Source organism: Silurus meridionalis, chromosome 7 (genome assembly GCF_014805685.1).
Source record: "Silurus meridionalis isolate SWU-2019-XX chromosome 7, ASM1480568v1, whole genome shotgun sequence".
Taxonomy (NCBI): Eukaryota; Metazoa; Chordata; class Actinopteri; order Siluriformes; family Siluridae; genus Silurus; species Silurus meridionalis.
In genome coordinates, this window is record NC_060890.1 from 12058155 (window position 1) to 12083023 (window position 24869).

The 24869-nt window shown below is 38.6% G+C and overlaps 2 protein-coding genes across 7 annotated transcripts in view; one reads left to right on the forward strand and one right to left on the reverse strand.

Annotated features, from left to right (window-relative positions):
• Positions 1–12834, forward strand: part of etv4 (ETS variant transcription factor 4) — a 24416-nt gene extending 11582 nt beyond the window's left edge. For 5 of the 6 annotated variants that reach the window (XM_046853371.1, XM_046853372.1, XM_046853370.1 and 2 more), the window contains 8 exons: positions 5667–5796; positions 5927–6127; positions 6673–6965; positions 8568–8636; positions 9298–9345; positions 10333–10505; positions 12198–12299; positions 12391–12834. In XM_046853371.1, coding sequence (XP_046709327.1) covers positions 5667–5796; positions 5927–6127; positions 6673–6965; positions 8568–8636; positions 9298–9345; positions 10333–10505; positions 12198–12299; positions 12391–12618 — 1244 coding nt within the window. In that variant the 3' untranslated portion in view covers positions 12619–12834. The remainder of the gene's footprint in view (positions 1–5666; positions 5797–5926; positions 6128–6672; positions 6966–8567; positions 8637–9297; positions 9346–10332; positions 10506–12197; positions 12300–12390) is intronic. The other variant, XM_046853373.1, reaches the window with a different exon arrangement.
• Positions 12835–13767: 933 nt separating this feature from the next.
• dhx8 (DEAH (Asp-Glu-Ala-His) box polypeptide 8) lies at positions 13768–24575 on the reverse strand. Its single transcript, XM_046853368.1, has 23 exons — positions 24426–24575; positions 22928–23013; positions 22531–22603; positions 22348–22439; positions 22123–22226; positions 21402–21755; positions 21025–21169; positions 20446–20649; positions 20172–20259; positions 19957–20054; positions 19707–19854; positions 19075–19256; positions 18700–18894; positions 18362–18547; positions 17939–18149; positions 17561–17742; positions 17326–17466; positions 17083–17238; positions 16848–16985; positions 16588–16716; positions 14857–15053; positions 14543–14722; positions 13768–14448 (listed from the first exon to the last, which is right to left on the reverse strand). Exons 1-23 carry the CDS (start codon positions 24532–24534, stop codon positions 14229–14231), a joined length of 3618 nt encoding a protein of 1205 aa, XP_046709324.1. The 5' UTR covers positions 24535–24575; the 3' UTR covers positions 13768–14228.
• Between the last annotated feature and the right edge of the window lie 294 nt (positions 24576–24869).

Below are 24869 nucleotides of genomic sequence, written 5' to 3' on the forward strand. Positions count from 1 at the left end.
TACATAGCATATGCAGTACATTATGGTACTGTTCTCACCAAGAGCCTCAATATCAGCAAAACTGTCAAAGTAATATAAAAACCTGTGGAGTAGAAAAAGATTTAGTGCACAGTTTAACAGCTCTCCTTCCGCTTTCTGACCTGAGCGCCACATGTCCAGCACATGTTCCTTTGCTCTGTGGAAACAGCAGACTTGTTTCCCTAAAAGCTCTAAAGACCACTCATTTTCTTTGTCCCACTCTTTTTGCTTGACTTTTCCACTGATTGTGTTGTTGAAGATTGAGTTACACACAAAAAACAGACTTTGAATACACATAAAAAAATCATGAGTGAAATCAAACAAGGTTTCCAGGCCTCAACCTTGAAATTGTGTTTTTCTGCCAGTGGTTGACTCATATCTGAAGTATTTTTTAAACCCCAATTTAGCAAACAGCACGATGAACAATATGCTTCAAATCTTCTATTCATAACTAAGCCCTCATCTTGGCAAGTTGCCGTCCTTCCATTGAAAGTGTTTTGCCTAGACGAGTTGTGACAGCTGTGATTGTCACCCGTAACACTCACATCACCAATGTATTCACAGCCTGGTGTATAGGCTTTGACAGCCACTGTTTTTAGAGAGATGGGTTGCTGTGTTAAGTGGGATACCAAAAATCAATACCTCCATTTTATCATTTAAAGCCCTTTCACATTTGCTAGCCTGATTGGGTTCATTGATTCATCACTGAAGCTGCCCAATGGGGTACAAGAAAGATATCTTAACCAGCCAGCCTGTCACCTCTGTCTAATTTATGACTGCATTATAACACTACGTCAAACAGACCTACATGGGGGAGAAAGGATATTTACCTGTAGAATATTGCTTTAAACACAAAGTCATGGTCCATTACAAATGCTGGGCTGAATTATATCTTATCAAACAAAGTGTTTACTTATTAATTTGCTTTTTTTCTCAAACGCCTTCACTGTAACAAATTACAGCCTACAGCTGTCACATGTTCTGGCCTGTGCTCTAGTGCACTGCTGTGTGTTTATAGTCCCTGTGATATAAACGTACCATAATCGGTGAATCACTGTACCTGTTGAGATATTTAGGAGCTGGCCTCGTCTGCAGCTGTCATGAACTGAAAACGTGCAGGAAGTAATTCTGATGTAAATATACAATGTTTTAAAACTGTCCAGGTCTTCACTAGTGCTGAGATTTAGCACAGGGGGAAATATTGCTGGCTTAAATAAATTTTAGTGAATGGTTCTTGTTAAAAGATCTTTTTAACTGTGATCTTACAAATAAAACGTACAAATAAATACAAACTGGCTAACTTTTTATGATTTTTGGATTCTCAGTCATAAATGGAATTCAAGTTGAGACAGATCCACATGTCAGAGCTGCAGATGCTTTTTTGAGGAGCCAACGATGCTTCCATCTGTCACAGCTGGTGGCTGTCTTTTTGTCTGGAGTGGGAGTGGGGGTATCGAGGTCCTGAGATTTGTTTGTGGTGGGAGTTGTCTGAATGGCTTTCCATAATGATCCTCACTTCCTAAAGTAATCAACCATGACCATCCCCCCTTCACCTCCCTGTTCCTTTCCTCTGAAGCATGCTATTTACATATGTAAAGTCCAGGTCTTCTTTAGAGCTGTTCTGAATGGAGAGACACTCTTGTCATTTACGCACAATGCTACTGGTTTTTCACACATATGTGCAGTTCTTAAAGAGAGGTGTCAATGCTAAGCAACAAGAAAATTGTCAACTTACGTTTGTGACTTTCAAAGGTTGCGTAAAGGCAGAAATCACTGTCACAGTCACATGTCCAATGAAATACGTCTAGTTGTTCATTGACTTTATAGGTTTAAAAAAAACGTGATTTGGTAGGAAGATTTAGCCTAAACCTAATTCTATGTACTGTGTACAGTATATGATCTAAAATATCTAAATATTTCACACAGATCTCACACTCCACGTTCAAGTTCATGACTCTTCTTCCTCTCTTACAAGAAACAAAACCTGTGAAATATGAGTGGATATGAGGAAATGTGATGTAACTTCTAAGTGAACAGGATAAGAGAGAAAGCAGAGACTGGCTGTTTTCGTCAAATTACCACTAAAAGAGGACAGGAAAAGTATAATGCAAAGTACCTTAGTGTCACATCTCTGTTTATTCTTCTGCCACTGGCCTATAAACTCAGTGCAGGTTTAATGGCAGCAGGAAATGTCTTGATAATGTTACATTTTCTCAAGGATTTTTCCAACCGTGACATTTGTTTAGATTAATGGGACATGGTTCAACATTTTACAGGTACAAAACCTAGTATATTTTTTAAAGATTATTATTTATTGTAGGTTGAAACATTTCATTGTAGTATGTTTTTTAGTGCAAAAATGTGCTCTTGATTTTGTCAAAATGGAGTGCAGAATACTCCAGAACTGGGAAAAACTTTGTAACAATTTCTACATTTTTAAAATATACTGTAAAAATGTTTATCTTAAGCTCCTTTGATAAGTTCATTTCTATCAAAACACTGTCTTAGCCTTAGTATGTTAAATTTTTTTGATTTACAGCACATTTTTATAGGTTGTGTGAATTAACGTGCTTAACCCATTGTCTCTCTGTCTGAAAAGACATCTTAAATAGTCTGTAATCCATTCTGAGCCTTCTCTTAAGCCAACATTTCCTTGTCACCCTGGTCGGCATGGGAAAATAGAAGATAAAGTGCCCTCCCCCCCTCTCTCTTTCTGTGATGCATGTGGGAGGGCTGTTAATTTCGTTGCAGTATTATAGTAAGAGTAGGCCTTTTCTCTCCTTACGTCCTAGACTGGTAATATATAATTACCTGAGCTTAGGTTTCAGCCATGCCTGTTCAGTCAGGTCTGCACCCACGACAATCAACACATAAACAGCTATAAACACAGGCTGGGGCTCAGCTGGAAGAGCACAGCTGCTGCTGTTTACCCTGAGCGGCCTAGAAAAACATCCTGTACCGCACAGTCTGAGAGCTGTGGCTGCTCCCCTCCAATAATAAACAGCAGTGCAGTGCTGCTGCGCAGACCCAGGCCCCACGCATGTTAAGACTGCTCATGGTCCATTCCCTGACAAATCCATCTTAACACAAAATGGAAATTTTACTCTTTTAATGCCTGATAGGTATATAGATCTGATAGGTCTGACCATGAAATGTACACTTACTTCAACAATGTTTGATATATTATTTTTTATAAAAGAGCGATTTCCCTCCTTTGCATCAATGTTTTCACTTTATTTTTCTGATGATATGATCACATTTAAGCAGTGTGTTTAAGATTACAGTGGGGGAAATAATTATTTGATCCCCTGCTGATTTTGTGAGTTTACCCCCTTACAAAGAAATGAACAGTTTAGAATTCCTATGGTGGGTTTATTTTAACAGATAGACAGAAAAAAATCCAGAACAAAACATTACAGACAGGTTATAAATGAAGTTGTATTTGATCGAGTGAAATAAATGTTTGAGCCCATACCAAATTAGCAAGAATTCTGACTTCCACAAAGTACTCCTAATATCAACTGATTATGTGTATAAAAGACACCAGCCCCAGAATCAAACCTCCCATTCAAACCTCCTCACCACCATGGGAAAGACCAGAGAGCTGTCAAAGGACATCAACAACAAGATTGTAGACCTGCACAAGGCTGGAATGGGCTACAAGACCATCAGGTTTTTGCCTTGGCCATATGTTTTTGGTCATTGTCATGCTGGAAGACCCATCAACGACCCATTTTCAGTGTTCTGGCTGAAGCCAGGAGGTTCTCAACCAAGATTCTGCAGTGCATAGCCCCGTTCATGTGGTAAAGTCCTCATGTACCCCAAAAGCAGAATGTTTCCTCCTCCGTGTTTGACAATGGAGCCGGTGCTCCTGGGGTCATATTCAGCATTTCTCTGCCACCAAACACGGCAGTCGAGTTGATGCCAAAGAGCTCAATTTTGGTCTCATCTGACCACATTACATTCAATTGACATCTTGTATTTCTTCCATTTTTGAATTACCACACCAAGAGTGGTCTCTTGTTTACCAAATTTTTGCTGATGGTCTTGTAGTCCATTCCAGCCTTGTGCGGGTCTACAATCTTTGAAAGCTCTTTGGTCTTTGCCCATGGTGGTGGAGAGGTTTGAATGGAAGAAGTTGATTTTGTGACAGATGTATTTTATACATATAATGAGTTGATATTAGGAGTTCTTTTTTAAAGGGACAGGAGTAATTTGGGTGTGTGGTGGTCAGAATTTTTGCTGGTTGGTAGGGGATCAAATACTTATTTCACTCGATCAAATACAAATTAATATATATATATATATATATATATATATATATATATATATATATATATATATATATATATATATATATAATATAATTTTGTTATATTCTTTCTCTCTCTGTTAGAACAAACTCACCATAAATTCTAGACTGTTCATTTCTTTGTAAGGGGGTAAATTTACAAAATCAGCATGGGATCAAATAATTATTTCCCCCACTATAAAAGAATAATGTATTTGTTGAATGAGCTAAAGCAAATATTAATTTATACCACAATATAATACATTTAACACAAAAGAAGGTGCATTTTATGATTGGCCACATATACATGACATCACATGCTGAGCTTGGGATTGAGGAATCCTTCCCTGACTATCTGAATTTAGTTAAGTTTGTTTCTAAAATATGAGTTTTTAAGTTGCATTTTTTTTATATTTCAGTTGAGTAAAACATTAATTAGCAGGATCTCAGATGTAAAGAGTGGGAATTATTTATGTTGATCCTGCACCGCTGCAGTTTCTTTTTCGAATAAAAACACAGAATTTAATAAATGAACATTTAGAGTACCATATTATTAGGATATCATTCTTTGTCAATTATCTTACAAAAATACAGTCAGCATTTTCCCACAATAATCAATTGGTAATCATGGCATACATTGATTATCAAGCACTTGTATCAAACATCATAAATATTGTACAAAAAAACAAAAAAATAAACAGTAAAAAAATATAAATAAAAAAATAACTAACTGCACACAAAAAAAAAAAATCTGCTCTTTCTGTGCTGCTGTATGTGTATTTCTAAAAAAGAAAAAGACATGTATCTTCCACATATAAACTGAGCTGATTATGACAAATCACTGGAGGAGATGTTGGATGTTACATAATTGCAGAATGACTAAGGAATTCTTTGTTTACTGATATCAGTGTTCTGGGCTAAATGTACATTTTGAGGTTGAGCATTCATTGTGAAGCTTAACAACAGTTAATGGCTCACCTCACTTTTAATGTTCTAACCATGAACAAAAGGTTGGCATAAAAATTCTGTCTATCACTAGAGTTTTGAGGACATGACATATATAATCATCTGCTTGTGATGAAGAATGAAGATAAATGCATCAGGCAACACAAGGAGTGTCTGAGGTGTATTGATGGTCTTGGTCTTTACCATGATGTAGGAATGAGAACCTAACCAGAAGTTGGGACGTATGTACGTGTGTCACATGTCTCCGGTCTTGTTTTGGTCCAAGGATTCATTGAACAAGTCTGGTATTTCCAGTGCAGACAAAAGTATTTGTTCTAGGGCTGCTCCTTGAGCTTAAGAGGGCTGCACTGGAATGTGGCTATATTAATGAACCTGCTTGTCTGTGTTGCAGCAGTGGCATTCCACAGCCCGCCGGTGAAGATTAAGAAGGAGCCTCAGAGCCCGGGCTCAGACCCCAGCCAGTCGTGCAGTCACAAGCAGAGCTTCAGCTATCCTAGTGGAGAGCAGTGCCTTTACGCCAGGTCAGCAGGCGTTCACAAGTTTAGACTGTGCTAAAGGAAGTACACTCTTAAATAGGCTAATGCCAGACAGCAGGATTATTGTATTATATTCATGTGTTTGAATGGGGTTTAATGCTGCTTGTCTTAACAGTGCCTATGAACAAAAGAGAGCAGCAGCAGCAACATCAGCAGCAGGACCCAAAACCTCCTGCCCTGGCACTCCTATGTCTCCCATGCAGCATTACTCCCCAAAACCAATGGTGGGCACCCGTCCTGAAACGGGGTACATGAACTCTCCTTCTGCCAGTCAGTCACACCCCAGCCACGGCCAGACTTACCCCATGAATCCCAGGTAAAACCACCTTTATTTTGATTCATTCCTTACCTTCTGTTCAAATTAAAAAAAAAAAATTATACTTTAAAGGGCCTCCATTAATAAAGTCAACACTAGCATTACTTTAAAGCTGATCTATCTTACTACCTAAATTCGATGGATAATATATATATATATATATATATATATATATATATATATATATATATATATATATATATATATACATAGAGAGAGAGAGAGAGAGAGAGAGAGAGAGAGAGAGAGAGAGAGAGAGAGAAACTGACCTAAGTACTTGAGCAAGGCATTTACATTGGTGGGTTTGGATGAATAACTGTACCATACAACATTGTTTGAAAGCAAAGTACTGCTATTTATCTCTAGTGGGTAGCTCGACAAGTAAGGTTTTTTATTTAAGTTCCAGAATATGCATATTCTTATGTAATAACCCCAAATACCACTTAATTATAACAATTGCTTTAGATTAATGGTGATGTTGCAGTTGCTTCATATACTGTATAACTCTATGTCTAAATAACTATGTCTTGGTTAATACTTTCTAGCTCCAGGTTTCCAACAGGCTCAGGAGAGATGTGTGCCCCATTTGGACCTCCAGGTCAAACTCTGCAGCGTATGCCCTCTAACCCTGCAGGAGGTGCAGGCACTGGGGGCAGCAGTGGGTACCATCGGCAGCACTCAGACCCCTGCATGCCCTACCTCCAGCAGAGCTTCAAGCAGGAATTTTTGGACCCACTGTATGAGCGAGCGGCCCACATGAGCACAGTGGCCCCTCAAAGGTTCCCACCAGCTCATATGATGGTCAAGCAGGAACCTACTGACTACAATTATGAACCTGGTGAGTGTACATGTGGAACAAAATGGAAGCATGGGTATAACTCACAAAATGCATTATTGGAAGTAAAGCACAATGACTAGAAGCCATATATCTTACCATGCTGAAATCCAATAAAAGGATTATGTATCTCATATGTTTATTTAAGACTAAAGATGTTTGAGGCCACTACTGTAGCTGTAGCAATGAATTCAAATCCAATTTCCAGAACCAATATGCTCTCTGTAACTTTTTATATTTTGTAAATTTCCTTTTTTCAAATCCATGACATTTTGTAAAGGTCTCAACTACATTTGTCAGTTTATTATTTTCTTTGTCTTTTCTCCACCTCTCCTTTCTTCAACTTTGTGAAAGGCAGTAAGGCATAGGAATTTCATTGAGAAAATGGAGGGCACTGGAAAGACTAGAATCCCCATTGGAGTGCTTCAGGGTGTTGGGTTGCAGCAGCAGCTTCCTTTTTCTGCAGGCAGATGAACTCATAATGGAAAAACAAGCGTAGCGGTGGTAATGTGAGCTGCAGTGGTGGTGGGAAGGGGGCATAAATATGAGGCCAGGGGGCAGGGCAGAGTGAGGTAGATGCAGGCAGAAAAAGTCCATCCACTTTCAGCATTAGCACCCTGCAAGTGCAAGTCAGTGCAGTTTCTGTGCTGTGTCACTGACACTGCATGGGCAGACGTCTCATTCGGGACAGAGCACAGCCAGCAGATTTTGAGCTTCTTTGTTCTTCCCAGGGAACACCACAGGGTGCAGTCAGACAAACAAAGTTACAGTCATAACTCATAATAGCAACTAAGGAACATCTGAATTGGGGTAATCATAGCTTTCTTCAGTATTTCCTTCTTTTAAGTATTTTGACTTTGACAAGTCATGATTTGAAATTTGATTGGAAGATTTCTGTCAAATTAGGAAGCATAAAGCATCATTAGGAGGATGTGCCATCTAGGATGACTCCCTACTGATAATCAGTAGAAAAACCATTCCTACTTTAGCCGGCTATTGTTCTTGCACTGCTACATGAATGTTTAGGAAGAGTAAAAAACCCTCAGAAATCTCTCATATCAGGATTTAAAATTTAACCAATCAGTTGCCTTTATTCATATGAAAAATACAATATAGGAGCATATTCAGTAGCCATGCTTAGAGATCTTTAACCTCTAAAGCAGGAACACTGTTTTCCCCTGTGACATCTTATCTTGGCTTGTGCCACTGCATTCCCCAGGCATGAGTAACTATACAGACACAAGGCTGCTCCACCTTACACCCTCCACAGTACTTATTTGCTCATGCTGAGACAGAGCTTGTTTTGATTGTTTGTTGGCTTAATAGACTCTAAGTTTGGGAGGAAATAAATTGCTATAATAGCAATAATAATAAATTTGTCATTGTGCTTCTTTTGGTAATGACTTGAAAAGATTGTGGTTGACAGGTGATATGATAAATGCATCTTTTGTCCTTGAGGCATTCAGTAATAGATGTTATTGCATCAGCAACTTCACGAACCTCATTCCAGCAGAATGAGAGTGGTGCAGATTTTATTTTGAGCTGAGCAGTATGAGGCCTAACATTGTAATTCAAGGCCATATTTCCGTGTTTTATACCTTACAGATGTGCCTGGGTGCACCTCTATGTACCACCACAACGAAGGCTATCCTAATACCCAGCACAACAATGAAGGTAATGTATGGCCATCACTGCTTATTATTGGAGAATTTTTAGTGCCTGTCTTCACTGTGGGCATAGACAAAATTTCAAGTTTAGAAATTGTGTTGCTCACACACATCAGTCATAGTTGGCTGGAATTGGCTAGGGCTGTGCGGTCATTGGCTAACCAAGTCAGCGGGTCGGTGTTTCCACTGGCACCAGCACACGTCTTTTTGCTGCTTGATGAAGTCCAGGATAAATATTACTACTGGACAAGGCCAGTATTTTTCCTGCAGCAAAGAAAAATAACCCACTTCTTTGCTCGCCCAGAACCATTTATCGCACAATTTTGAGTCATTTTAGTCACAAGCAAGTCCTTAATGACGGATTAATTATAGACATTTAGTCACTTCCTTCTCTGAAAGCGTAATACATTAAACGTAATGATAATGTAATTACTCCATCTTTTGACATGCTTGAAAATGTCTGGTAGTGGTTGAATGGCTATGAAACTGTACAATTATGTCATTACTCTTGCATGAATTTCGAAGGCAGACAAAAATAATTTCTTCTAATGACAGCCATTAATATTTAACATGTTCTGTTTAGCTTGTATTAAACCCTGAACTGATACAAAAAAAAATGATCAAGGCAGTGAAGCCTGTGAACTTACATTCCTTTGTCTTGTTTTTAGGCTACATGTTTGAAAGTGATGCCCGTGTTGTTCCAGAGAAATTTGAAGGTATGTCAAGCACATGTTCTTCACATTAATTTTAAACATATTTATTTGTGTTAACTTTCACAATGTCACTGAGATTTGCATCACAGTAAAACCCAATGCAGTCTACCATTATGGATAAAGAAATACAAGTCTTTACATGAACATGAATCATTCCAGTTCTTTCTCTTTAACATCATCTACTGTTTAAAAGCTTCAAATTCTGTCCTACACAATAAGAAGTCTGTGTTATCTTGAGCTGGGTCTCTCTAGAGTTTCTCATGCATGATGATGTCCTAGGCTCTTGTGACGTGGTGAAGGAAACAGAGCTGCCAGTTCCCATGGTCTGGGTGATTGATGTGTCTCGAATAGCTGTAGATTATTTCACTGGCTGAACTGGTAGAAGCACCATGAAGTTGTCATTTAGTCTGCAAAGTTCTCACGGTCTAATTTTCTGTAAACATGATTGTTACTACCATAATGAAGCATGCATATATATATATATATATATATATATATATATATATATATATATATATATATATATATATATATATATATATATGCCCTTAGCTGCAAAAACATTGTCATGTTAATGATTTGGTAATTAGGGGAAAAAATGCTAGTGTTAATGAAAAAGATGCTGTTACTTATGGTGTTACTTAATGTTATGTAAGTTTAAGTAGTGTTTAACATGCACTGTATTAAACAATGTCAGGTGAGGAAAGCTTAATTCATAGTAAAAAGAAAATATTTACACTGAAATAGATATAAAAACTGACACAGTATAAATAATTACAATTATATGATTTAATTCAGAAAAGAGCCTGATAAATGTTAGGTGAGATTAGACAATTAACTTTAGGGTCAAAAATACATGGTGATGAACTCTGTTGTTGACTAATAAAATTAAATAGTATAAAATAAAAAATTATTAGTAAAATATATAACATGAAATATATATCTCACAATTGTCTGCTAACTTAATGTGAAATATCTGTTTATACATAGGTGAGGTGAAACAGGAGGGCAGCAGCGTGTTCCGTGATGGTGCCCCCTATCAGCGGCGTGGCTCTCTACAGCTCTGGCAATTTCTGGTCGCTCTTTTGGATGACCCTGGCAATGCACACTTTATTGCCTGGACTGGTCGTGGCATGGAGTTCAAACTCATAGAGCCAGAAGAGGTGAGGGCTTGCTGAATCACCTGTGTCTTCGATTTAATTTAAACAGTTTTATGTGAAGCAAAGTGGTGCAGTGGGTAACAATGTTACCTCACAGCTCCATGATGCTTGCGTAGGTTTCCTCTATGTTTTGTGTTTTTCCTCTCACTGTTCATATAAGTTGGAGGATTAACTACTTTAAATTGCCCCAGGTGTGAACAAATGTGTGCAAGGTATTCCATTCAGGGTATTTGCCTTTTTCATGCCCAGTGTTTTTGATATTAGCTCTAAAAAAACACTCTGACCCTGGTAAAAATAAATCAGTTACTGAAGATGAATGAATATTAGGACTTAGGGGCTTACTGTTATTTCACAATGGAGAAAGTGGAGATTGTTATTTCACAATGTCTTTTAAAACTGTCAAGTCAAAACTTCTGTATTTTAGGCAGTAAAATACATAAGGAGTTCTCTTCAAGATTATATAAATGTTTACCTTGGTATACATATCATTTTTTTTAAATTAACCTATCACTGAGTTGTTGCACAGACATGTTATTAATGTTGTGTTTGTAAGTGAATTTTTGTACAGCTGTTCATCTAAAGATTTTTTTCTGTGATCAGCGTGCTGCTCCCCAGGGCCTACCCACCCACACAAAGTCTGCCTCCATTAGTAGCCATGCATTATTTACTTCACTTAACGACAGAGGGAAACAAAATGGAGTGTGGCTCCATTACCAAATATTACAGACCTTCACTTTGGCCGAGTCAAAGCAAGCTGTTGTGGTTGAGGCATGAATGTTAACCTCCCATTGTCTGTGATCAGTAGACGGCTAAATAGCATGAGTCAGCAGACGGTCACAGAGAGATGCCTCCATCAGACTGGCTCTACTGTACAACATTAATCATTCATTAGTTCTGGGGTATTACTATTCCAATTAGACCTGGGAGCTCTCAGAAAGATCAGACAAAATCAGCATCTCTGGGACAGCCTCATAAGTCTCAAGTAGCATTTGTTGAACAGTTAAGACATGAGTATGTTTTACTAATTTATGAAGGGATAATTGTCAGATGCTTAAGTCTGCTACAGAATTGCACAAGCTTGCCTGTTTGTACAGAGAAAGTAAGAACTCTACTACAGTATCACATTTCTGATTAAAATGAAGAGAGAGAAAAAAACAATCATATTGGAATGTTCAAACGTCTTTAGGATGTTAATAATAAAGTTTTAAACAGGACACAGCCAGTAATGCCCCCTAGTGACGGGATCATATTACATCATGTATCGTTGTGGTGTCTTGAAGCTTGCATATTTTTAATAATGCAATATGTAAACGTTATAGGAATGCATGCAAAGGAAATTATTAATTGGCATTCTGATTCATTTAAGCAGCAAAAAAAGACTTGGAATATCAGATTAATAAGGAAACAAGTAATAAATGGTTAACAGTTGTATGAGGCATGGGTACTAGTGGTAGCATTTCTTGAACAGTTGATTAATATTGGAACATGGCTCATAAAGTGGTTTCTAATGTATTTTCTACAGACTGAGACTCCTTTTGTCTTTCAATTAGCAATGAAAGACAATGTTCTTCAGAATTCTGTTTCTCACTGAAAAAACAAGAAGAAATGCGTGTTTGTAGTACATTTTACAGTAGAAGAAATTCTCATAGCAACTGCTTATATAAATCCTGCTGTTTGTGCTACTCTTTATTTTAGGTGGCCAGGCTCTGGGGGATGCAGAAGAATCGTCCAGCCATGAATTATGACAAACTAAGTCGCTCCCTGCGATACTACTATGAGAAAGGAATTATGCAAAAGGTATCAGCAGGACAAAAATAAATATAACGTACTTCTATACGCTTTTCCATCGAAGAAATAATAATTGAAATAATAATTTTCTTGTGTTTAGGTGGCAGGTGAGCGCTACGTTTACAAATTCGTGTGTGAGCCGGAGGCACTGATCTCCCTCGCATTCCCTGACAATCAGCGGCCTAGTGTAAAGGCCGAGTTTGAGCGCTATGTCAACGAGGAAGACACGGTGCCACTGTCTCACTTGGACGAAGGAGTGTCTTACCCCTCCGAAGCCGCTGCCACCAACTTGGGCCCTCAGCCCTACTCCAAAGGCTACATGTACTAATGCCACCTACAGCCCCGATATTCCCCCCATGCACCTATTGCACATGTTGGCCCCATCCACTTGTATATATAAGGCTATGGTGTTTTTTTTTTCTTGATTTGTTTAAATTAATATCATTAGGGATGTCCTCTCAGCTCTGCGGCCTATTCAATACAAACACGTGCCTGTGGTTCAGCAAAGTGCTTAATAAAAAGATCCAGTTATTATTCCTACCATTCCCTGAGACCAGATTGTTTTCCCACTTCGGTATTGAACATAAGCTTAATGATATGGGTGTTCAAGATACAAAGGTGAGGAACATATGTATGATTTAGTTATGCAACCAGTGATCACTTAGTCACAAAGGGCTCTTTTATGAACAAACATAATATGTAAACAAGCCATATTGCAAATCCTCTAATATATCAGCTCACCAAAATGTGAGTAGCATAAACTCTTCACTAAATATGTCACTTTCACGCAAATATTTCCCAGTGTTCTTGAAATCTTCTTTGTTATAGACAGCTAAACCCAGAATTGCCTTCCAGGATGTAAATATTCCGGTCACATGACTACTCATTCAAAGAGCCGGGTGACCTTTGACTTGTGACCTGAATGATGCGCTGGACCTGGAGTCCTGGAGGGCATTTCTCTAAACAGTAACATTATAATCCAAATAATCTTAATAAAACTATAAATAAATACTACAATTATGTTTATCAACCATACTCCAGTGTTTTCTTTTCAAATATTTTATACATATTTAAGATGTTAATGATACGATTACTGATTATTTCACTGAAATAAAACTCTTGGTTTTACAGGGATTTCTGCAAGTGATGATTTTTACTTTAAAAGGGCTGGCTGTTTTCTTACAGTATATATTTACTCCTGGGACATCTGGTTATAAGGAAACAAACAATTCTAATTTCTTGGACTTGGGAAGAATACAAATAAAAATGGAAATGATATTGATCTGGCCTTTTAAACTTAAGTTTAATATACAACACAAGGATCCTAAATGATGAAATACAACGGAGGATTGAAATAAAAGCTTGGACAAATTTTTAACGAAATCCTGCCATGAAATGCAGATAAAACATACAGTTTGTGAAGACCATAACAGACGTAATGGTCCACAATGGTTAATAAATAAACAAACAAGAATGGTTTGAGGCATAAAAGAAACAAACCAAATCTATTTATTCCAATCTCCTTATTTTGTGAAACAATCACTGATGATCTAAAAATCAATCTTTCAATGGGAATGAACGTCAGAACCAAATATACTCGGTACTTTTCTTTTTCATTACTAATAGATCATGCCAGAAAAGCAAACAAAAGGTGTTACATAAAAGTACAATACAACAAAAGTTGTACATCTATTAATTTGAAAATTATATATTTTTGTCTTTAAACTGACAAAAGGTCCCATGTGTTATACAGTTACAGATTTATGGAGGAACATTCCAAAGCCCAATAATAAGTACTTACAAAAAGAAAATAATAATATATACCCCCTTCCCCCAAAAAACAAAAACTTCAAGATCTGTCCAGATGTTATTAATGGGTCATCAGCAGCATAAAAGGACACCACAAGACCATAAGCACATTGTAAGTGCATCATTGTTCTAGCGTCTGCGGAAAGCTCTGGAAATTCTCCAGGCGTTGGGCTCCTCATAACGGTTATAGAGAGGCTCAAGCCGCTGCTGTTTCTTCTGCTTGCTGAGGCGAGTCGGGTCGGACACTTTGAAGAAGGCCGGAGCGAACTCCACCAGCCAACGTGGGTCGATTGTCGTCACCTCTCTCATGTACTCTTTGGTGGTCAGCACCAGTTCATGGTATACCACCCTGAAAGCAAATGAAGACGCGTGTTATCAGAGAACAGAGAGACAGAAAAGATCATTACAGGATGATTAATTGGTCTATGTTAACGCATACATACCACTCAGGCTGTCGGTTGAATAGGGCACTCGAGGGGTGAATGTAAACCACCTGCTGGTCTATAAGCGTCCTGTAGCCTTCCTGAGGGTCTTTCTTAGCAGCGTTACGGAAGAATCCACTGCAGATTGCCTTTTGCACACGCACTGTGGCCTTACCACATGAAACCACATCCAATTTGTGCCTAGAAAAATATGAGAAATGAGGTGATGAGATTTTTTATGCACTCAAATCGTTTTAATGCACACCAAGTTTCCACAGAATAAACTCATTTCAAATTGTGTTTTGATGCAATATAATGTCCATAGAATTCCTTACCGGTCCATGATGCCCAACATCTGTTTGCGGATATCCTGTCCACGCCGTAAAGAGCGAGCCTGGATGAAGTTCTCGTAGCACCAGGGATTGGAGAACTTGTTGTTCTTCCAAGAGTTGTACACAGCCAGTAAAGTGAGGTGGTCTCCCTCAGGCTGGTGGAATTTAGCCTTCTTCTGGTCAGCTAGAGCCTGTTTGTCCTAAGATTCAGCACACAGATATAAACAGTTATTTGTATTGCTTTAGAAACATAATACTTTTGTTCTTTCTCAGGGTGCTGATTATAACACTGACTATATCTAATAACCCTGAGCACAAGATAACCAGGGGTTGACCATGTGCATGCTGAACTCATGCAGCAAACCGATGATGTATGACACAATATTTGCCATTAAATACACCAGACGACCATATTTACAATATGTACTTATTAACTTTAAAGATTTCTCACCGGATTTTTGGCAATGGTCCCAAAGGAGTCCTGGCTTCAAAGAACTACAGTTACATATTTCTTACCTTCTAAATGGCAATGGTGGAGAGAATCACCAGAGAATCTGGATAATGTAGGCAAATAGGGTCCTGAAAGGCCTACTCCTTGTTGGAGAGTACATAGGGGCAAATCAATTAAATAACACAATATACTGAAGCCAGTAGAAGGCAATGCAATTTAGCGCAAATCCCAAAAACACTGGAAGGCAGAAAGAGAAAAAGTGCAGAAGGGTACAACTTTAATGCCTGTGCTTAAAAGACAAATATTAAGAATGTGTCCTAGAGTGATGTGGATATATTTAAAAAAAGGGTTGTGCATGATTCCTTAGCCTAACCTTTCCAAAGTAAAAAAATAAATAAAATAAAATAATGGATCTGTTGTGTGAAGGGAAAAAAAACCCAGAAAACACAACTCCACTGCCAGAGCCACGTACTAATGGAAATCCAGTAGACTCCACAGTAAACAGTGTGCATGGTACGATGTGGGAAAATGTATTAATCTAGCATTAAGTAGCCATGTCTAGTCAGCTAGACAGCAGCAGGGAGACCGCCAACTAAACAGAGCCAGCAACACTACAGGCCTGCTAGTCAGCTATACTAATATTTGGGGATACCCCTGTGACTGAACAAACAGGGAGCATGAGAGCTAATAACAATAGCTTTGCCAACATAGCAGTGCTGGTTCAAAACTGAAAGGAGTCAAAAGGTAGTATTAAATAAATAAAAATTAATTGTATATGTATTAGGGATGAACAATTCTTTAAGTAACGAGTAATTTCAATATAAAAAAAGCACAGAGGGAAACTGTGTTTTGTTAAGTCCATTTAACTAAAAACATGGAGCAGTGCGTATAAACATGGCTGGAAACGTGCGTACGCCACTTTCTGCAAAGGTTGAGCACACTATCTCTGTCGCCAATTCCCCTTCTCGTCTTCTGTGTTTGCACACTGTGCATACGCAGGGCACACGTTCTCCTGTCAAGTTTTATTTTTAATAAAATCACAACCTTTTGTGCAATTGCAAGTGCGTGAGCCAGGAAAGTGCAAGGGAAAAATGGTTGCATGTCTGAAGTATTTATGGCAAAAACTGACTTGAACTCCAATTAAACTTCTATAAATCTTGGAACACACACTAAACCTTCATTTTACATGGTGAGCTATCCAAGACAGGGAAAAGGAAAATATACAAATTAACAATGGCCACCAGAATTATTCATTAATAAGTGTTATCAATGATACTTGTTACCTTTGGCCTATAGAAGACATTCTGCACTGAGAGCATGGACACTATGGTTAGCATCTCTTCACTGCAGCCCAGGTGGACAGACATGATGAGCATCTTACATAGCATGGGCTCTAGAGGAAACTCAGCCATCTGAGAGGAACAGAAAATGAGAAAATGCTTCAAAATACATCGTACTGTTGTGTAATTAAACACCATTTCTTTTTTATATCTAATTTTTTTTTAATTAACAGAACATACACACAATATTTGATAAGTCGTACCCTGCGTCCCAGACGAGTGAGTAGTCCTTCATCGTCCAGAGCTCCTAATGTGTACAGCTGTTCCATTGCTGTGATCAGTGTCTCCATCGGAGGAGCGTCCATGAAGTCAAATGATAACAGGTCATTAATGCCCATAGCCTAAACAGGGACAAAAATTGATTAGTAAAAATAGCATGAAAAAAATACATATCTACACAAGATTCAAAAGTGTGCAACCATATTTAAACACATTTACCTTAAGGGAGAGCACAGTGCTGGCCAGGTTAGTTCTCTGGATCTCAGGGACATTGGTGGTGAGCATTTCATCTCTATAAGCACGTTCTGTGTACAGTCTGTAGCACTTGCCAGGCCCCGTCCTCCCTGCACGGCCTGCTCGCTGCTTAGCCTGAGCCTACAACACCACAACCATATAATATAAGTCTTTACAGATCTATAGCATCTAACTGTTTTTGCTATGGGTATGTGCGTGTGTGTGTACCTGAGAGATGGGGGTCACCACAAGCTGGTCAATGCCGGTTTTTGAATTGTACACCTTCTGCTTAACAAACCCTGGATCTACCACATAATAGATTCCATCAATGGTAAGAGAAGTTTCAGCGATGTTTGTTGCAATGACCACCTAATAAGTAAATCATACAAGTGAGTCATGGTTAAACAAATGCAATAAGTCGAGAGGTTGAAATATATAGCTACTACATGACAGAAACTGCTACCTTTCTGCTGCCAGGTGGAGCCGGGTCAAAGATCCTGGTCTGCATCTCACTGGGCAGTGCAGAGTACACGGGTAAGATGATCAGCTCTGGAACGTCAGGGCCTAGTGATTTCATTCGCTCATACAGGATCTCACAGGCTGTGTCGATCTCTTCTTGACCAGTCAAGAATACCAGAATATCACCTGCAGATTCAAACAAAAGTTACTGATGTGATAACTACTGACTTAATTCTCACTAATTAGATCAATGATCTTTCCACATATTTTATGTACATAATAGCAATAATATGAAGTCTTGATAAAAATAACACAAATTACTGTGTGTATGTTCAGTAAGGGTGACCACTGAAATATTCCTAGATAAAACACTTCTGCGCACCTGGTGGCTCAGTAAGGTGGATCTGCATGACCGTGATCAGACTGGCATCCAGGTAATCTGTCTCAGGCTCTTTAGTGTAAAGAACCTCGACTGGATAAGTACGACCTGGGATAGTGAAAATGGGCGCCTCGTAGAAATATTGTGAGAACTTAACCGCGTCCAGTGTAGCAGATGTCACAATCAGCTTCATGTCTGTTCGTTTCTGTACCGTCTGCACAAAATCACAATACAACCATATCAAACCAATATAGCCACATTAACATAATTAACATGAATTATGGAGCACATAATTCAGTAGCAATTTTATTAGCCTAGATGTTTTTATCTAAACTTTGCTAAACTAATTAGGTTTACAGAGTGTTCTCTACAAGCAACAGAGTGTTCGAAAATCAATCATATAAAAGTACATCATAATGGCTCTACCTTCTTGAGCAAGCCAAAAAGCACATCTGTGTGGATGGTCCGCTCGTGAGCCTCGTCCAGCATAATGATAGCATACTGGCCCAGATCAGGATCAATCAGACACTCTCTCAGCAGCATACCATCTGTCATGTACTTGATGACTGTGTCTGGACTTGTGCAGTCCTCAAAACGGATAGTGTAGCCCACCTGTGTAAACAGGAAGAAAGATGTTATGATTATATGATTATGACTCTATATCCCAGGCAGTACAAGGCTTAACTAAATAAAGGCAACAAATGGATTTGGCACGCAAGTGGGCTGGACATCATAAACGCACAATATTAATATAGCTTCTTTACCTCCTGACCCAAACAACAACCATATTCTTCAGATACTCTCTTGGCCACAGACATGGCAGCCACTCTTCTGGGCTGTGTGCAGCCAATCTTCCCACGCGCTGTGTATCCAGCCTCAGCCAGATACTGAGTGATCTGTGTGGTCTTCCCTGATCCCGTCTCTCCAATCACAATAAGGATCTGGTTATCATGAACAGCCTGCAACAACACCAAAGCATAATAATTGTCACATGTTTCCAGTACCAAATGATGGAAGATAGTTGGAAGTTATAGACAAAGAATCTGCACACTCTAAACAAAGGTTTTATTTTTTTTAATCATTATAACCATAAATCAGTTTTTAATTTAATAATTACACCATGAACGTAAAACACAGACCTGAATGAGCTGCTCTTTGAGCTTGTAAATTGGAAGACTCTCTCGCTGCTCAATGATGGACAGCTGAGTCTTCTTTCCGTAGGAGGCCTTGTTCCCACCAAAAGCGTGCTTCTTCCACTCTGGGATGTCGTTGGGCATCATGCCAATGCCCCGCATGTTTGCGGCGATCTGCCTGCCGTCGACTATGGGGGTGTGGCGATAAACATGAGTGCATGAAGGAACAGAAGAGTGCACATCCTTTTTTGACAAGCAGAATAGTTGCCAGGCCACACGGCACGTCGTTATCTAAGTAAACTATAGATCAGCCTTAGTGCTCCCTTTTAACAGGCTGCAGGAAACCAGATGGCCATCAATCCTCATATTTAGTCACACAGAGGCTTTTCTTGCTTGATAGGGGACGTGCTTAACATTACATAATGTCCAAATCATTTTATATGCTCGGTAGCTGCACTGAAAATAACTAAAAATACTCAGAAAACTAATACATTGGCCTACAGCAGTCTAAACGCATATTCTTAAGAAGGAATATATTGATTATAGAACAGTATAGCTGTCCTGAATGATGTCACGCTATGCACTGCACTGGAAAAAACCTAAGTGGCCTCCACCTAAACAAAGCAACAGAGTCATACCATCCGGTAGGGGGTCAACCCAATGTTTGTTGAGGCCCATAGGAATAGAGTCCATCTCAGCCTCACGCTGAGCCTGTTTCACTTCCCGTCTCTCTTTAGCCAGAGCACTCTGCATCATGGCTGCCTGAGACAGCGAGCCATCAGGGTTCTTAAAACAAAATAATATAATTAAATTAATTAATTAAAAAGACAAAGCATTCGTTTCAGACATCTCGTGATAATACATCTTCTATTTAGAATGTTTATTGACCTTCACTATTTTCACAGGGCTCATATCCATGCTCTGTTTTGTGTGTCCTCTTAGAAAAGGTGGCTCCTCTTCCACCAGTTCAATCTCCAGGTCCTCATCTGAAAGAGGGACAATTTAAAGAAAGCAAAAGGTACTGAATGTAAAATGACTGGTTATAGTGCTCAAGAAAGGAACAAAAATGTGTGTGAATAAATTCAGAAGTCACTCTAGCATACCCTCTTCATCGTCTACTTTAGGAAGGATCCCAGTCTCCTCATCAAAGTCTGGAAATTCTTCCTTGGAAAGCACATTGGCAGCAATCATCTGGAGACATTAATGAATCATGAATAAATACCCACACATTACTAACAAACCATTCAACAGATTTTTAGTGCAGTGGAACAAACTTTACTAGTGAGAATAATGCTGCCATCTACTGGACAAATACAAGAAAGAAGCTTAGCAGTAGTATAATGTTTTTAGCCAAACCATCTGTTCCAGAATGCATACTTGTTTAATCTCCCACTTTTCAGGATCAGAAATCTTGGTGAGTCTCTTGCGCTCTAGTGTGTCATCCTCCACCTCAGGAGCATGACCCAGGTTAAGGTTGGTGGGTCTATCGGGATTCCTCATAGCCGACTCCTCCTGACCCTCTCCACCAACATTCCTTCGTCTGTTTGGATTTAAGTCTTCACCTGTTTCCTGTTCAACATCCTGACAAATGAAAAAGCAAATATAATCAAGTAAGCATATTAAGCAAAAGGTATTATGATTTTACTTATGATAAACAAAAAATATATATTTGTTATATATATATATATATATATATTCAGATTTCACCACTATATATTCATATCATTTACACATATAAAGTTTGTCAGTAGTGGTGTCCTTCTAAGGTCAGAGTGACCATACATCTTTTTTGATAGCAAAGGAAATAATTCAGCATGGTGTGCGAGACATTGTGTCTATACTCATTTTCATAATGTTCAAAGTATTATAAATAAAGAAATACAACTTCAGTAAATTAAACTAGAGGTCTAGAGTATGAATGCAAACAGAAGATGATTTGTTTCTTTGGCTTATTACCTTCATGCTCAGACTGGTCTTCGAGCCTGTGAAGGACAACACCTTGACTTTCACCCTCTGACCTTTGCTGACCACATCTGCCACATTTGCCACTCTTCCTTCTCTTCTAAGTTCAGAGATATGCACCAGGCCTTCCCAACGTTTCCTATATCCACATATAAATATAACCATTAAATGACAATATAAGATCTTTAAATTCATGTATGCAAAAACATCCCGTAATAAAAAAAAAGAAAGATTCCATCAACATGTTAAAAAAAATAAATTATAATAATACTACATACAAACTAAAAAAAAAAAAAAAAGTAAAACAATATTAGTCTAAACTAATTTCTCTAGATAATCAAATGCAGACACAAGGTAAAACACAAACCAACCTCAACCCTTCAAGCTGCACAAAACAACCGAACTGCATGATGCTGGTCACTTTGCCATTGTAGATGTCACCTACAGCAGGCTCCTCTGGGGGCGGCCGGTCCACATGTTTATCCCTCCAGCGGTCTGATCCTTTCTCTCGGTCAGCTCTGTCCACTCGGCCTGGACTCTTGGACCTGCTGCGGGAATGCCAGCGAGTCTTGCGCTTTCTCCTTTCCCTGTCAGGAGAGCGAGATCTGGAACGCGAGCGAGAACGATGGCGTCTCTTCCGGTCCCGGTCCCTGTCCCGGTCCCTGTCCCGACTTCGGCTGCGACTCCTACTTCTCCGGCTCTTCTTGCTGCTGCTGGCTTCAGATCTGAACAATGCAGAAATGAGAATTTATCCTTTTACAAATAAATATTTGGTTTTCAAAACATTAAAGCCCCTTTCTTTTCTGGAATAGTTTTACCAAGTATTGTTCTTTTATTTTAATTACAGTTACAGCTTATTACTTATTAAGAGTAGCAAACACATAATAGTCTGCTGCATTGTTGAATGTTGTACTTTAGGAACATCTGGAGTACCAGATGTAATCCGAGTAAACAGTACACATATTTTATCTGATCTGAGTCTGATTTATTCAGTCATTACTAAATCTTCTCTTTTAAAACTAAAACGAACAAATTTGTCTATAAGAACTATAACACAAAAAAAGACAAACATTAATAGAGCATAAATCACACCTCTTGCTGCTCTTAGACTCTGTGGCCTTGACACTGGGCATGAACATCTCCAGCTCCTTCATAGCATCATTTGCAACCTTCACATCATCTTCATCCAGCATGTTCTGGTCAACAACAAAAATTACAGTTACCAGAAACACGGTTTAATTTTATATTCCATTTTTATTATTTTCTAAACACATTTATATAAAAAGGAGAGGAAGAGAAAGAAGAGGAATGACTCACTCTGGTGTTAGGATTATCGGCTCTGCACAAGGCAGGAAACAGCTCCTTTAACCGGTCTTTTTCACACTTTTGATTGTCCACAGGCTCACTGCCTACAAAAACAAAATACATAAAGTATTAAAATAATTTGTCTTTTTAAATGTATTCATCTTCATTTTTAGGCCAAACTAATTCACTGTTTACCTTTACTTGTGGATGCTTTAGTGGGGGGTCGCATGGTCTGAATGAGACGGAGTAAATTGCTAACAAGTGAGTCCTGTAGAGAAGATCACATATGAACCATAACTATATCAGCCAATAGCTTTAATATGAATTGACATTTTTTTTAAAGGATAAACTCTAATAAGCAATTACAATATATTTTACTATTTTAGCACCGACACATTGCTCTTAATAATAATGCAAAACATAGGGAAGAAAAAACACCCTGCACTGTTATTATAACTGTTATAGTTTTCAACCAGTCATCATCATATTAATTTATTTTATAGACACAACCTCATATTCAACTCAAACTTGAAGCTCACATGAGCACAAAAACAAACTTAAAAATAAAAAGTAAATAAATACAATGACTTACTGTAAACTCTGCTCCATTTTTCATCAAGACTGACTTAAAACTTTCAAATGTTGGGTTCTTTTCTGCAAGGCTGATGACAAACTCCGCTGTAAACAACAAGCAAAAAAGTTATGAGTAAAAGACACAGAGAAAGTCACCTTCTAGCTTTTATTTATGCTGTCATAGCGAGTCTCGCTGGAGTCATTACCTGCAGCATAGACTACATTACAAAAAAAGACATCATAATGCATTGTTTTTTCGCTCTGTTTCCACCCCTATGTTGAGTTAAACATGCTTGTGAGATCCCAAAGATCTTGCCTCTTTCTTCTTTTCAGACCAGTTAGATTCATCCTGACAAACTGCCTATGGATCGAGTCCTTTTCAATTGGAGATGACTTGCTGCTGCTAAGGATGCTGCTGCATTAACAGATGCACAAAGTTACCTGGAGGATTAACCTCAGAACTATGAAGCTGGATTTGGACTGCAGCAGTGTGCTACAGTGGCTTAGATTTGCCATTAAAATGCCTTTTAAGCATCCATCACAGCTAAAAGCTGATAACCTCAACATTGATGGTACTATAATGAACGGACATTACAGGTAGTCGACGACGTGGCGTACGACAGTGCGTACCAGACATACCGGTCGTAACACGATTTGGTCGTAAGTAGAGTAGGCTATATGTACAGTACTGTGAAATTATGCCGGAAGCCTGTACGCACTGTCGTACGCCGCGGCTAGCGAATGTGGTCGTAAAGTCGACGACTACCTGTAGGTGCAAACAAGATGATGATGGGTTCCCTTGTGTGTCTGGTTCCTTTTTAAGGGTTCTGCCATACTATCTCATTCGAAGTCTTCTTGACTTAGGGAAAAATTCTTAGCTCATTAGGAAAAACTTTAAATGGATAAACTTATATAGACTGATTTTTTATTTAACAAAAATAAGTCGATTTGATACATTTAAACGTCATATCCGTAATCTTTTGAAATCGGTTAAGCTGATTTGCAACAATATACATTGTTAAAAATGCTACACGAATAAAATATTAGAGTTAATAAGGACTCTTCTATTTAAGCTAGACCATGGTGGTGGAAACATCTAACATGCGGAAAACGTTAACCAATACCCCACCTGGAATAGTTTTCTGGTTATTTGCAGTGATATACCTTTAAAAAAAAACAACCCTTACATAATCTAACATAACACATGTACATTGTTAATCTTCAGGCGATGATGGTCATATCGGTTCTGCCGAGACCAGTACATGTCCTCATACATACAGTATAAACTAGCAAACCGACACACATAATAAATCCTTAACGGCTGCTTACAAGCTGTACAACTACACTCTACCGAAATCAAATAATAATCTCGAAATCATAAATAGTCGACTACATGTGCGACATGAAGCGATTTCATATTCAGTAGCCACCGCGGCTAAGTGGCTCAGTAGCTAGTGCACATCATTTAGGAAGAAACATCTCGCCGTTTTTAAATGTTGTTTTTTTTTCCCCCTCACCAAGATCCTTGTCGCTGATTCCCAAGTGGTTGTCGAGCTCAGTGCACACTTTCGACACTAAAGACAAATATTCGAGCTTTTTGAGCTCATCTTCCCCGAGATCCGCCATGTTGCACCGTCTAGTTTGTTGTTACCACGAGAAACAGGAAGTAAAAGCGTTCCATTTGCAACACCTTTACTTCCGGGTATTTTGAGCGGGGATGTGATATGGCGCCTTCTTGTGGACAGGAGCCATTATACGTTACAATACAAAAAAATAAATAAGTAAATAAAAACGGACGCAGGTACACATCATGATATCCGAGTTGATTTACTCACAATGTTGATTTTTTATAAGGTCATGTATCATGACCCAATATCATCAATCATAATATATCATATTTAAGACTGAAATTGGTGTATAGTGAGTAAAACGCTCACTATAGCGACCTCGTGTGGCCTATT

What these genes read in the sequence shown, in the direction of transcription:
- dhx8 (XM_046853368.1), bottom strand. Translation starts at nt 24,534, where the DNA reads ATGGCGGATCTCGGGGAAGATGAGCTCAAAAAGCTCGAATATTTGTCT. An exon ending in TCAAAGAGCAGCTCATTCAG is followed by an intron (nt 18,895 to 19,074) that starts GTCTGTGTTTTA and finishes GTGTTGTTGCAG; the next exon opens with GCTGTTCATGATAACCAGAT. An exon ending in CCACCTTACTGAGCCACCAG is followed by an intron (nt 17,743 to 17,938) that starts GTGCGCAGAAGT and finishes TTGAATCTGCAG; the next exon opens with GTGATATTCTGGTATTCTTG.